Source organism: Saimiri boliviensis, chromosome 3, assembly GCF_048565385.1.
Source record: "Saimiri boliviensis isolate mSaiBol1 chromosome 3, mSaiBol1.pri, whole genome shotgun sequence".
Taxonomy (NCBI): domain Eukaryota; kingdom Metazoa; phylum Chordata; class Mammalia; order Primates; family Cebidae; genus Saimiri; species Saimiri boliviensis.
This window is the reverse complement of record NC_133451.1, coordinates 35,028,707-35,042,350: the sequence shown is the minus strand read 5'-3', so window position 1 is coordinate 35,042,350 and position 13,644 is coordinate 35,028,707. Positions and strand designations below refer to the sequence as shown.

The 13,644-nt window shown below is 33.3% G+C and overlaps 1 protein-coding gene across 6 annotated transcripts in view; it reads left to right on the top strand.

Moving 5' to 3' along the window:
• ARAP2 (ArfGAP with RhoGAP domain, ankyrin repeat and PH domain 2) overlaps positions 1 to 13,644 on the top strand; it is a 189,991-nt gene that overhangs the window by 28,256 nt on the left and 148,091 nt on the right. For all 6 annotated transcript variants that reach the window (XM_074395987.1, XM_074395988.1, XM_074395990.1 and 3 more), the window contains exons 3-6: positions 4,197 to 4,255; positions 5,361 to 5,437; positions 6,191 to 6,282; positions 7,910 to 8,263. In XM_074395987.1, coding sequence (XP_074252088.1) covers positions 4,197 to 4,255; positions 5,361 to 5,437; positions 6,191 to 6,282; positions 7,910 to 8,263 — 582 coding nt within the window. The remainder of the gene's footprint in view (positions 1 to 4,196; positions 4,256 to 5,360; positions 5,438 to 6,190; positions 6,283 to 7,909; positions 8,264 to 13,644) is intronic.

The window sequence follows — 13,644 nt, the reverse complement described above, 5'->3', positions numbered from 1 at the left end:
ATTCATTCTTAAACAACTCCTTTTGGGGTAACATGTATATGTAATAAATTACAATCCTTAAAAGCATGTAATTTGGTAAGTTGTGAAAGATGTGTAAACCTATGAAATTTTTACCACAATCAAGAAACAGAGAAATTCTGTTACTTCTAAGAGTTTCTTAGTTTCCTTATATAGTCCATCCCTCTTTCAGATGCTCATATAGAATCTGGTAGAATGTGCACTCATGTACCAGGCAATGATGTTTTTGTCAGTGATAGACCACATATATGACATTGGTCCCTTAAGGATATAATGGCTACACCATATAACCTATGTGTGAAGTAGGCTGTACCATCTGGGTTTGTGTAAGTACACTCTATGGTGTTTGCAAAATGATGAAATTGCCTAATAACCCATTTCTCAGAATGTATTCCTGTCATAAAACCATACATGATGGTATTTCTTATTTCTTGTTTCTTTTGCTCAGCATGATGATTTTTGAGATTTATTTAGATTATTAGGTTTTTTTAGTAGTCTTTTTCTTTAAGCTGGGTAGTAGTCTCTTGGATCCATATACCACCATTTGTTAACATTTACTTCTTACTGTCTATTTGAGTTTTTTCAAGGTTTTGGTTATTGAGAATAAAGCTGCTGTGACCATTTGTATACAGGTCTTTCTGTGAACATCTGTTTTCAGTATTTTTGATAGAATTGGTATAGCTGGGATTTGAAGTTTGGTGAATGTTTATTTTTATAGAAAATGCAAGCATTTTTTCAAAGTGGATGTACCCTTTTATATTCCTTCCAACAGTATTTATTTATTTATTTATTATTTGCTGCCAGCAGTATTTAAATACTCTAATTACTCCACATATTCTCTAACAGTTGATATCGACAGTGTTAATTTTAGCCATTCTAATATGTGTGTGGTGGTATCACATTCATATATTTTGTGATGTATACATTTACATTTAAATTTTTTTTTTAAATTTTATTTTTTGAGACAGGGTCTCACTCAGTTGACCAGGCCAGAGTGCAGCGGTGCAGCATGAATCACTGCAGTCTCAACCTCCTGGGTTGAAGTAATCGTCCCACCTCAGCCTCTCACATAGCTGGGTCTACAGGCATGCACCACCACACCCAGCTAATTTTTGCCTTTTTTTTTTTTTATGTAGAGGTGGGGTTTCATTGTGTTGCCCAACTGGTCTCAAACTCCTAAGCTCAAGAAATCTGCCCACATTGACATCCCAAAATGTGATAATAGGCATGAACCACTGTGCCCAGGCTTTTAAAAAAATTATTTATTTTTTGTAGAGGCGGGGTCTCTCTATGTTGCCCATGCTGGTTCTTCTTTTTTGTTGTTGTTATTGTTGTTTTGTGTGTGTGTATGTGTGTTTTTGAGACAAGGTCTTGTGCTGTTGCCATGGCTGGAATGCATGGCATGATCATTACTCACAGCAGCCTCAACATCCTGGGCTCAAGCAGTCCTCCCCTTTCAGCCTCCTGAGTTGCTGGGACCAGAGGTGAATAGCACCATGGCAGGTTAATCCATTTTAAAATTGAATTGTATTTCTTAATACTGGATTGTAAGAGTTTTTTTGGTTTGGACAAATCATTTGTCACTAGTATGTGACATTGTAAGTTTTAACGTTTGGTAAAGAGTAATTTTCAATGTTTTTTAGGGTTTCAGTTTTTCTATTTAGTAAATCTTTGCCTACTTACACATTGCAGTGATTTTTCTCTCATATTTTTCCAGATTTCTAGAGCTGTAGAATTAACATTTGGGTCTCAATTCCACTTTTGAGTTAATTTTTGTGCGTGATATGAGGTAAAAGTTGACATTCAATTTTTTTAATCACTGAGACATCCAGTTCCAGCAACATTTGTTGAAAGGGCTATTCTTTTCCCACTGCATTTCTTCGGAACCTTTTTCTTAAACCAATGGACCAAAGATGTGTAGGACTGTATATGTGGACTTTCCATTCAAATCCATTGATTGATATGTCTGTACTTTCAGCAGTGGCACGCTGATTTGATTACCGTAGTTTTGATAAAATATTGTAATTGTACAGTGTAAGTCTGCCAGTTTTGTTCTTCTTTTTAAGTTATTTTTACCATTTTAGGTCATTTGTATTTGTATGTAAATTTTAGTGTCACCTAGTTAATTTCTATTTTAAAAGTTGACTGTAATCTTATTTGGGATTTTACAGAATCTGTATATCAATATGGGGATAATTGACAACAATAATGTGCCTTTTAATCCATGAACATAGTGTATATGTCCATTTATTTATAGTTTCTCAGTAATTCTTTATAGCTTTCAGGTCTTGTTCATATTTTGATAAATTTACCACTTAGTGCTTTATGTCTTTGTATGCCATTGTAAAAAGAATTGTATTTTCAAATTATTTTTTGCTAGTTGGTCATTGCTAGTATATAGAAGCATTGTGGAATTTATTCATGTTTACTCTTTATCCTGGGACCTTGACAGATTTGCTTATTAGTTTAAGGTTTTTGGTAAATTCTTTAGGAAGTTCTATTTGCAACATACTTTAGATTTCCAAGGTACCTTCCTCTATCATCTGCTAGTCTTTTGTTTCTTTCACTTGTTTTATTTCCTAGGCTAGGATGTTCAAAATAATGTGAACACGAGTGGTAAGAGAATATCTTCTTGCTTTGCTCCCAATCTTAGTGAAATTATTCAATATTTAATTATTAATTGTAATGTAGATTTTTCATGAATGCCTTTTACTAGATTAGGGAAGATTCCTTCATTCTTAGTTTGGTTAGAGTCTGTTGTGAATGGACGTTGAAATTTGTTCATTGCCTTTTTTTGGGATCTGTTGTCATGAGCATGTTATTTTTCTCCTTTATTTTGTTAATATGATGAATTATGTTGATTTTTCCAATGTTAAACCAACTTTCACTTTCCTGGGGTGTATCTCACCTGGTAATAATTTATTATTCTTTTTACATATTATTGGATTACATATGAAAAATAAAATTTTGATTTTATTTGTTAGATTTAATATATTGTTAATGATTTTTGTATCTGTGTCATAAGGAATATTTAACTGTAATTATTGCTGTCAGTCAGTTAGCCCTATAGAATGAATTGGGAAGTATTCCCTCCTTCCATTTTCCAAAAACATTTGTATAAGATTGATAGTATTTCTTTAAATCTTTGTGAAGTATCGGGGCCTGGAGTTTTTTTGTAGATAGATGACTACTAAATTTAATTTGTCTAATAGATAATAGGGCTATTAAGATTTTCTGTTTAATCTTGTCAGTTTTGACCATTTGTGACTCTTAAAGGATTGTTCCATTTCATTTAAGTTGTTGAATTTATGGGCATAACTTTTTAAAAATAATCTGTAATTATTCCTTTAGTGCTGTTAGAATTTGTAGTAATGTCCTCTCATTTCTGATATTGGTAATTTGTGTCTTCTCTCTTTTTATTTAACTAAATTGATGTTTGCCAGTTTTATTGATCTTTTCAAATAACAAGCTTCTAGTTAGGATTATTTTTAAATTTTGTTCATATCTTATTTTGTTGATTTCTCATCTTTATTTTCTTGCTTCTAGTAACTTGGACAGATACATATCTAAGAGGAATTAAGAGTGTCTTGATCCTCAAGTTTAGATAGAAAATATAACTCTTTCAGATGATAGGTCTTCATCACCCTCTGGTTCTACAGTGTTTACCTCTGTCATTGCTGTTGCCATGTTGTATTCTAAGTAATTACCCCATAATATCCTCCTCCTGAGACTTTGGATCTTTGAAAGAAGACCTTGTGTGTATTTTCATATTGTGTCTACAGAGACAGACACATTTTTTATTCTATATTATAAAGCTAAAGACAAAAAGCTGCACAAATACCAACATCTAGTTAGTAAACCTGTTTCTCTCAGAGATTTGACTAGCAGTTTTGAAATTACTTTATGCACATACTAGCATTGGACAAAAATGTTTATTTACTTTTGTAAATTATAGATGTGAGTAGCAATCACTTGTAAAAAATTTCCTTTGCAAAGAAAATCTCTTCCTTTAAGGCTAAATAGAAAAATACATTGTGGAATGTATTGTGGAATTTGACCTCATCGTTTTTCAAGTCGGAATTAATTTTTGGATGTTGGTTTTTCTACCCAAAAGAATGTATATCTTTTTAATAAATCCTTCACTTAAGATAGTAACTCATAAATATTTTCTTTTTAAGCTATTTCCGTGAAAGAAGAAACGTTGCTACCTCAACTGAAAAATCTGCAGCATGGCAAAGTGAGTCTATGTGTTTAAAGTCTCCTTAAATTAGCACTCATTTTAATCTTAAATGTGTTAAAATCATGACTGAGAAGGCAGCCCACCTGCAGTATAGGGAATAATGGGAGTAACTGTTGGCCAGTGTTCATAGTACTTCACATGCTTTTAAAGTGGACTGAATAAAAGGCAATAACATATACTCCGACTCCTGGAAATTTGTACATGCTAATGCAAAAAGTTTTCTTTTTATACAGGCCTCATTTTTCATTAGCCACAGTTGAAGGCATTTAACTAAATTAAATGGTTTCTGACAGTCTGAGCTACAGAACAAAGATATATATATATGGAAAGTGATTTTGCCATGGTAACTGGAAAGGGCTGTCATTGTTGCTCTGGCAAATTGAACAGTGACAGAGGCTTTTCTTTCTTTTTGAAAATTCTGCTTATACAAGTTTGGGAACATTCTTTTTGACAATAAGATGTCAAACACTTGGCTACTGAATCTTTAAAAACATTTCCGTAGTAGAAATGCAAATATTGAGAATTCTCTTTTTGTAGATTAGTATAATTCAAGGATGGTGGAACTTCTCTTGAAATAATATATTTATGGATGTGTTAGTAGCTATGACATTAGAGGAATTAGGTTAAATGCATTCTGAGATTTTTAAGTGATATCTAGTTGTTACGTTAGTGACCTTTTTGTAATTATTTATTGTAACTTAGAATGAAGCTTAAATTTTCTGCCATTTAGAATATTTCCTTATTTAGCAATTAGCATTATAAATGGCACTATGACAATTTCTTTTCTATGTGGGCAACGTATTTGGTTCTATTAATGTGGATCCTAGAGGTTGGCAAGGACATATGTGACAGGTTGCAATTTAAGAAATAGTAAGTTTTGCTATGTTTGTGAAGTGAGAGGTGGATACAGTGAGTGTTATATCAAGAAGACGATGGTGAGAATTGATTTGGGGCTAATACTTAGCATAATTTGGACTCTTACAGAATCAAGCTTACATTGTGTTAGTGCTATAAAAACTCATGCTTTTAATCTTTTTTTAAAAAAAACAGTATTTCATATTATTCACATCTTTTCCTTCTCATCCTATAATCCCCCTAAAAGATTCAAATGAGGAGAATTCATCTTCCATTTTTCCTTATGGAGAGACCTTTCTCTTCCAGAGACTAGAAAATTCCAAGGTTAGTCCCATATATTTTAATTGTTTTCCATAATCAGTTATTTGCTTTTCTGCATATAAGTACTTCTTCATTTTCCTCTAAGCTATTTGAAGAATGGCATTACATTGAAGATTGAAATTGCCTTTCAGCAAAATTTTTGTTCAGTAAAATTATGGTAAAATCTGTAACTTACAATATGTATTATAGAAACACATTTTTATTTTGACTCCAGGAATCCAAAATAGTGAGTTTTAGAAATTTGCCACAGATGGGGTTAATTAAATAAAACAAAAGACAAACTCTTTAAAACATAAAAACTCTCTAGATTTTGGCTTTGCCTTGTAGTCAAGTGCAGATTTCCGACATGTATAGACTTCCAATTATGTATATATTTTAATTATTTAGTTTATTACTCATTCTTTTCTTTCTATTACTTGTACTCTTTTGCTGTATTATTTGTTGGTCTTGATAAAAGAGAAGTTGAAAGAATGAATCAAGAAGTAAAAGTACATAAACTTTATTTTTGGTTAGCATCTTTTATTCTTACTTGATGAGTTAACGATTTGAATAAAATAGTGAAAAAACATCAAAAGTCTGTCACTGTAGTCTCTCTCTAATTATCCTTTTTTTTTGAAAATTGATTTAAGCAATTAGGCTTATTTAAAAAAATAAACTCAGATATTATGGATCTTTGTAGGATATTGCTACACACAAAAATACCCAAACCAAAAAGCGAAACAGTTTGTGATTTTTGTTTGCTTGCTTTTTTAATAGAAGCGATCTATAGAGAATAAATTTTGGACCCAGAAAGAAAGACTCAAAGGGGAAGCAACTACTGCAACAAACTCTTTTATTATCAAATCAAGGTAGGAGATCGTGATTGATGATGATTAGACAATGTTGACTTCTCCTTCATAGTATAAAATTGTGTGTCTAAGAAAATAGTTTATGTTGGTTAAGTTCAAATTTTTCCTCTTTAAATATAAGCCTAACAGCACACATTTTATTAATTCAATTGTGCTCTGTAAATCAAGTAAATAGTTGCATTCTGTGACAGATTATTTTTGTCTTTTTCTAATGCAAACCACACCCCTCCCCAAAGTAGCAAATAGAGATGACTGTGATTGCACATTAAAGATGAGAGGTTATGTTAATGAAAAGGAGAAAAGGGCAGTGCAGAACATCACTCTGCAAGCTGCAGACTTTTACAAGTGTAATGTAGTCTTTTTATTGGAGTTTTAGCACTGGCAAGAAGCATGGGAACTATCCAGTTATTTGGATCACACATGGATTTAGAATTTGTAGACACCAACTTCAATTTTGTTTTTCTCTCAGCTTTATGGAACTTGGCATACTGGATCATTATCTGACATTTCATTTTGTTTTTCTGAATTTTTAATTTTTGAGATTACATAGTAGATGTATATATTTCTGGGGTACATGACATATTTTGATACAAGTATAATAATCATATCATGGGAAATGGAGTATTCATCCCCTCAACCATTTCTCTTTTGTCTTACCAGCAATTCAATTATACTCTTTTGGTGGGACGTTCATTTTATTTTTGGTTTGTCTTTCATTTTCTAAGCCTAACACTGTTATAGGATTCCCTCAGTTAAAGCTAAATAATTAAACATCTTCAGTAAACATTTGATATAATCTAATATGATGCAAAATATGAAAGGGCCGGGCAAAATTATTCTTTAAGGCAGTAATGATTTTAGAATGCTATCTCCAGAAAGATGCAATTTGAGCCCAGGCGTATATGTTTCATTGATTAGCAAGAAAAGTCCTTTTGCGTTAATGAATGAGTGAATCTATTTTGTCCTTCCTTAAATCTATAGGATTATGCTTAGCTATTATGAGTGCAGTCCAATAAATATTATGCATTACGTAGCTTTTAATTCTGAATGTACACTGACCCTTTCTTGTTTTCCAGCTAGCAATGTGCTGCAGTATTTTTCCTCATCAGCATTGCAACATAATACTGATGCTCTCAGCAATCAGACATACTCTGTTTTATTGTATTATGGTGAAACATGGGGTCCTTGGAATTGATTAGAGGATAGCAGAGAGGGGTAAACAAGTTGGAAATAAGATCTCCACATGGATGAGTTAATGGTACATGATGTTGCACAGAGACATTGGGCTGATCACTTAATTGGGCTATTAAAGATGTTCAAATTGTGATACAAAGAATATCAATCTCTATCCTTATCACCTGCACCTAATCTTCCACAATAAAAGGGATAATATTAAATTAGACCTAAGAAAAAACTTGCAGTAGTATTCAAATATATTATAGATTAATGAAAGAATTCACTTAGTTTTTCTGGAAGAGTTTTACAAATTATCAACAGGGTTAATTAAAACTCTAGGATTTTCCTGGCCTTATGTGTCTATTATTCATTATTTATAAATTTTCAAAATGTCACTGATGTCTTAAATCACATATGGTACTTTGAAATGTTAATGTCATTTTTCCTTTAGCATATATGATAACAGAAAGGAGAAAATAAGCGAGGACAAGGTCGAAGATATTTGGATACCTCGTGAGGACAAGAATAATTTTTTGATAGACACTCCTTCTGAATCAGAATACTCAACAGTAGAAGAATGCTTTCAGAGTTTAAGAAGAAAAAATTCAAAGGCATCTAAATCTAGAACTCAAAAACCATTGACTTTGGACTCTGTTAATAGGCACAGTTATCCATTGAGTTCAACAAGTGGAAATGCTGATTCATCGGCCATTTCTTCACAGGCAATATCTCCCTATGCCTGCTTTTATGGAGCATCTGCAAAGAAGGTTAAATCGGGATGGCTGGACAAACTCTCTCCTCAAGGGTATGTACGTATTCATTTATTTCATCAGTGGCAGATTTTTAAAATTTCAAGTTTATTCATTTCTAGACCTCCTGGGTTGCTGCTTCCCCACTCCACCTCCACTCGTACACATACACAGGAATACTATTTTTAGGGACTTTCAGTATACTTTTACCAGTGCCATTCTTCAGACATAAGGAGAGTTACGTGCAATGCAGTGCTGCATTAACGTCCAGAATCGCAAATTAAAATAGAAAGTTATGACCTCACATCTAATCTCTGAATGTTCTAATTTCACATCAAAATAGGCTAATCTGTGTCCCAGTATGTAGCAAAGAAAAACAAGGCAGACCGAGTTAGTATTACTCAGCCCACACTGTTTGGCTTTTGCTCATATCATAACAGTGTTCTGTTTGAGAATACAAGGCTTATTGTAGTCAGGGAAAAGTACATCATTGTTAGGTTTAGGTCTTCACTGTTATTGATATATTGTTTGATTTTTATGTTACACAGAAGGTCAGAGTCCCATGAATATTATACTTTTCAATAGATTTATCCACAGATGGTTACAAAGAAACTTTTGTCCCTTAAGCATTTTACAGTACTGAGAAGTCTTTGGGGAGGGATTATGTTTAATTAGAATTGTTTTCTGGCATCCTGATTTTTGGATGTCTTTTTGAAATATTTACTTGAAATATTTCTCATGAATTATTTAATTATTTTGAAATGAAAGCTTTCATGTTTAAGCAGCTAATGTGGTGAGTCCCTACAGTGTGCTGGTTTTCTCTACTATTCTCCTGAAATGTGTGTCATTTCTAGAAAGGCTTGGTTTGATCTAAAATAATTTTAATTTCTAAAAAAAATCTACCAGAAGCAGCATCAGATGACCAGTAGAAGCAGGAATTACTTTCCTAAAGAAGCAAAAGCACCCCAGAATTGTGTGGTTAGTAATTATATGTTAATACCTTATATATTTTCATCCTTTTAGGAAATTTGATTTTGAATAAACCAAAGCAGAATACTTCTTACTATCAGCTATTTTGTGTCACTTCTTTCTGGTTACATTATGATGACAACCCTCTGCTGTGTTGTTTTTTTTAGTCCTAAGTGTTATTAATAAATGCATATTCCGATGTCAAAGGTGTGAATCAGTGCTCTCAGGTCTACACACCAGTGGAATGAATCAGTGAGCTTGAATATTCTTGAATCTTTCATTTCTGTAAAATCTAAGTAGTTAGAGAGATCTAAGTGCTCTCTTAAAGTGTCACGGGAAGAAAGAACAGACTTCAAGTACAGAGCCCCCAGTGGCTGTGCTTTCCTGCGTGTCCTGGGTGAGATATTGCTGTTTACAGGGTTAGCTGTTTATGCTCCAGGCACATTGAGAAAGCTTCTCCATTGCTGGCCACCTCTGGGACAGTTAGGGCATATTCCAGCTCTCTTTTTCAGAACTTTGACTTTCCATTCTTTCTATTCTGAACCTGCCTCAGGTTACACGCTGTAAGTTTTCTGGATTTATATTTTTCCATGTTAGGGGAAATAATTGCATTTTGTGTCCTCAGGTTCCCCCCCCCGCCCCCCTCTGCCCCCAAATAATAGGATGAATGGGTATAGGAAAGTAAACCAAGGAGCTCATTATATCACCAAGAAATTTTAAAACGCTTCTTCATGATTATATTTCTATGGCTTGAAAGAAATATGTGTGGCTGGCCAAAAGACAAGCATTCATTAAATCAGAATTAGAATTCAGAATTTTTCCTTTCCTAATTAGTCTCTGTAGGCTATTGTGAGGGTGTTTTAAGATGTTCATTAAGGTAGACAAAGTGATGGCTACTCCTTCCTCATGCAGTGGTGGCCGAGCTTTGTTTAACTCAAGATCACATGTCTCTTTGGTGCAGATACACTGATTGAAATGGCATTCTGAACTCCGCATAGTAGGTGTCAACAAACTTTTTCTGCAAAGGGTCATGTAGTAAATATTTTAAGCTTTATAACCAATGGTCTTTGTTGCAACTATTTAACTCAGCATTTATAGCATGAAAGCAGACGTAGCCACTATGTAAGCCAATGAATGAAGCTGTGGTCCAGTAAAATACAAAGGTAATAAAAAGCAGGGGTCCTCCTTAAGGGCCTCTGCATTCATAACTTATATCTGCCTGAAATGCCCTTCTCGCAAGAGTAACATGGCTTGAACCTCTCTCATGTTCATGTTATAATGTCTCCTATGCATTTAGGTCCTGGCTACTAAATTTAAAACTACCACTGTTGCTCTCCCCTCCCACCCATCATTCCCTTAATTACTTTTGTCTACAGGGCTTACAGGCCAGATGGTTTATTTATCTCATATAAGCTCTGTGGGAACAGTTATCTCCGTTGCTTTTCTTGTGCCCTGATAGCCTTAGTAGAACATTGCCTAGCACTTGGTAGATGCTTAGTATAGTATTTGTTGTAGAAAGAATCTGTGAAAAATCTAGCATTACATATATTTCTTTTCATTTTTCTAAAACAGCAGTTTATAAGAACTTTGTAATACAAATTGCTGAACTCAGCAACATATGAGTAGATGAAAATCTTCAGGTACCATTGACAATACTGGTCTGCATTAACAGGGCGCTGAACTCTTGGTAATTTTTTTTCACAGTTGTTTCCCCCTTAAAGACATGCATACGAATTACCAAAATACAGTTGTCGAAATACAATTTAAAAACTAACAGACACATTCTAGTTTATATTTTTTCAAATAGTGTTTGAAACTGTCTTTTGTTTAATAAGTGACATTAAAATAATCACATTCACAGTCTGAACTTGTTTTCATGGTTGTCTCTTTACCTTTGAAATGGAAATGCCAATTCTGAATCAATGCCTAATATGTGAACATTGCCCAGTATTTGGTTAAAAATATAATTGTGTGATACGACACAACAAAAGAAATACTCAAACATTTCCAGTTTAAAATATGAAAAGTTATTTAAATATTTGAATGACCTAAATATAACCTGCCTAAAACTAGTGGTTTAAAAATTGTATGAAAGAAATAATAAAATGTTGAATTTGGGGGCTATATTTCAAACAGGTCGAAGCAGATGAATAACTTAATAAGTGATACTTTTAAAAACATCTCACTGGGTTTTGAGGATTAAAATAAATCATCTTCACTTTTTCTCAGCTGTAAATAATGAACTTAAGCTTTTCAGCAGATTTGTATAGATGCAAATATGAAAGACTGAATATAGTTTATTCCAGCATTTCCCAAATATGCATCTCAGAAGAGAAACTTTTGAAGCTGTTGTAAAGAAAAGAAACATGGTTGGATGTGCTGTGCCTCTTCTAGGAGATGCATAAATTAACATCTCCAAGAATATTTGCAATAAGAAAACTCTTTTGAATTTTTACATTACTATTTTCTAAAGATGTTTCTGTATTCAGCGTAACACACAGAGCATCTTTGTAAAAACTGCAGTGTATATTAAAGAATTTCTCTTTTACTTGAAATGTTTTAGGACTTTATTTCTTGCTTGGGGAAATCCCTCTTTTTAAAATTTAACCTTTTTTTGACCATGTGGAGGACTGATGTGGCAGTGTGAGCCTAAGACAGCTAAAGTTGATCATGTGAGGTGAATTCAGCACTCTAAGGTGGAGGAGGACACAGATGAGCAAGATGTGTTCCTTGTCTTTTTATAGCTCCCATTTAAGAAATATATATGTGAATAGCAATAAAACCCAAAGACGAAAGTATAATAATTGGTACAGAAAGATCTACAGAGTAGAGTCCTGATGTTACCAAGGGTTAAGAAAGCATTTCTTCAAAGACCTTCCAGGAAAGAGAGGGTAGCAGTTGGTACTTTGGAAAATGAGTGAGATTTTAACTGGCATTTTTAGGTAAAATGCTTTTCTGTCTAGAGGGAAAGGCACTGATAGAGGTGATATTTAGATGTACCTGAGGTATGAGATAGTGAGCAGGGGCTAAGACCAAGGTGGTGGTTGGAGTTATTTTATTGAAGATGGAGAGTTGGGCTCTAGGACCAGGAGAGAGAAACTGCTGGTGAAAAGCATATTCGGATAACAGATAACTAGGAAAGTGAAAAAGCCAATGGCCAAATACCAAGAAAAGGTCAAATCTCAGGCAATGACTGGGAATCAGAGCTCCAAGAAGTCAATAGCCCAAAACTTGGGAGGAGTTCAGAGATTATGCTGTTTGTGCCTTTGTCAGTGACTGGTTTCTCTGTCATCATCCAGTCTCCAAGCCTCCATTAATGGAACAATTCCCCACCTGGCTACACAAGTGTTTGAGTGCCTCAGGTCTCTTGGTAGTGCTTTTTTGTGGCTTTAGTAAAAGGCAGATATTGTGGAAAGTTGGCAAGTCTATGTCTGACTAGGGTGTTATGTATTAGTCACCTTGTTGAACTTTAAAGTGAATCTAAATCCTTGATAAAAAGTTATGTTTTCTTTTTTAACCTGCAGATTACTTGGCCATTTCTCAAAGCACTTGCTACTTGTAAACATTTTGCCAAGGAAATAAAAAGCTTTCATATTTTTGTAGTTTGTGGGGAAAAAAACGTTCATTTCAGTCTCCATAAAATTACCTGGTTAATTCCTTTCAGCCAGTCTAGCTGTAGACAAATAAATAGGGTTTGGAATCAGATAGACATCATTCATTTGCTGTGTGACTCAATTTCTTAGAATCTCCATTTTTCACATAAATGTGTAAGGTCAAAACTACCTCTGTGTAATCATTTGGAAAAGTAGGTAACTTTGGGCCTCTTAATTGATGTTCAATAAACCTTGATTTTCTTTCTTTTCAGAACACCATTTTATTGCAGAGGACCTTAAATAATGTTACCATGAGTCTTAGTCAGTTCATACTTTGATAAATATAAGATTAAAAAATCGTGTGTTCACATTGAACTTTTAGGATTTAGTTTTTTTGATTGTTATGAAAGGACATAGTTTAAGTGTCAGAAAGTAGTACATAGCTTATTTTTTTAAAAAAAGTGACCTTTTTTCTCTCCAACCTCTTTATAAGAGGCAGCCCCTTTTCAACTCTGTGATAGTTACTTTTAGCATTTGTTTTGTATGTCTTATTACTTTTATACTGATTTTTATTTTATATGTTTTTACTTTTCAGTATTAAGGATTAACTATTGATGAACCACCATGGAAGATCATATTTATTCATTTTCACCATTGTTTCTTCCTTCTCTACTAGACACAATTCCTATTATCCTTTAAAAATAGAATATTTACATATCAGTATTTTTAATATTATAACTGAAAAGCCTACTCATTTTTGAGCAATGTAGCATAGTATGATTAATTTTTTCATTTACAATGTTTAGTTTTTGTGGAATTATTAATTGTTGATTTTTTTGTTTGTTTAATTTTTAATATGCATGTTCATTTATCTG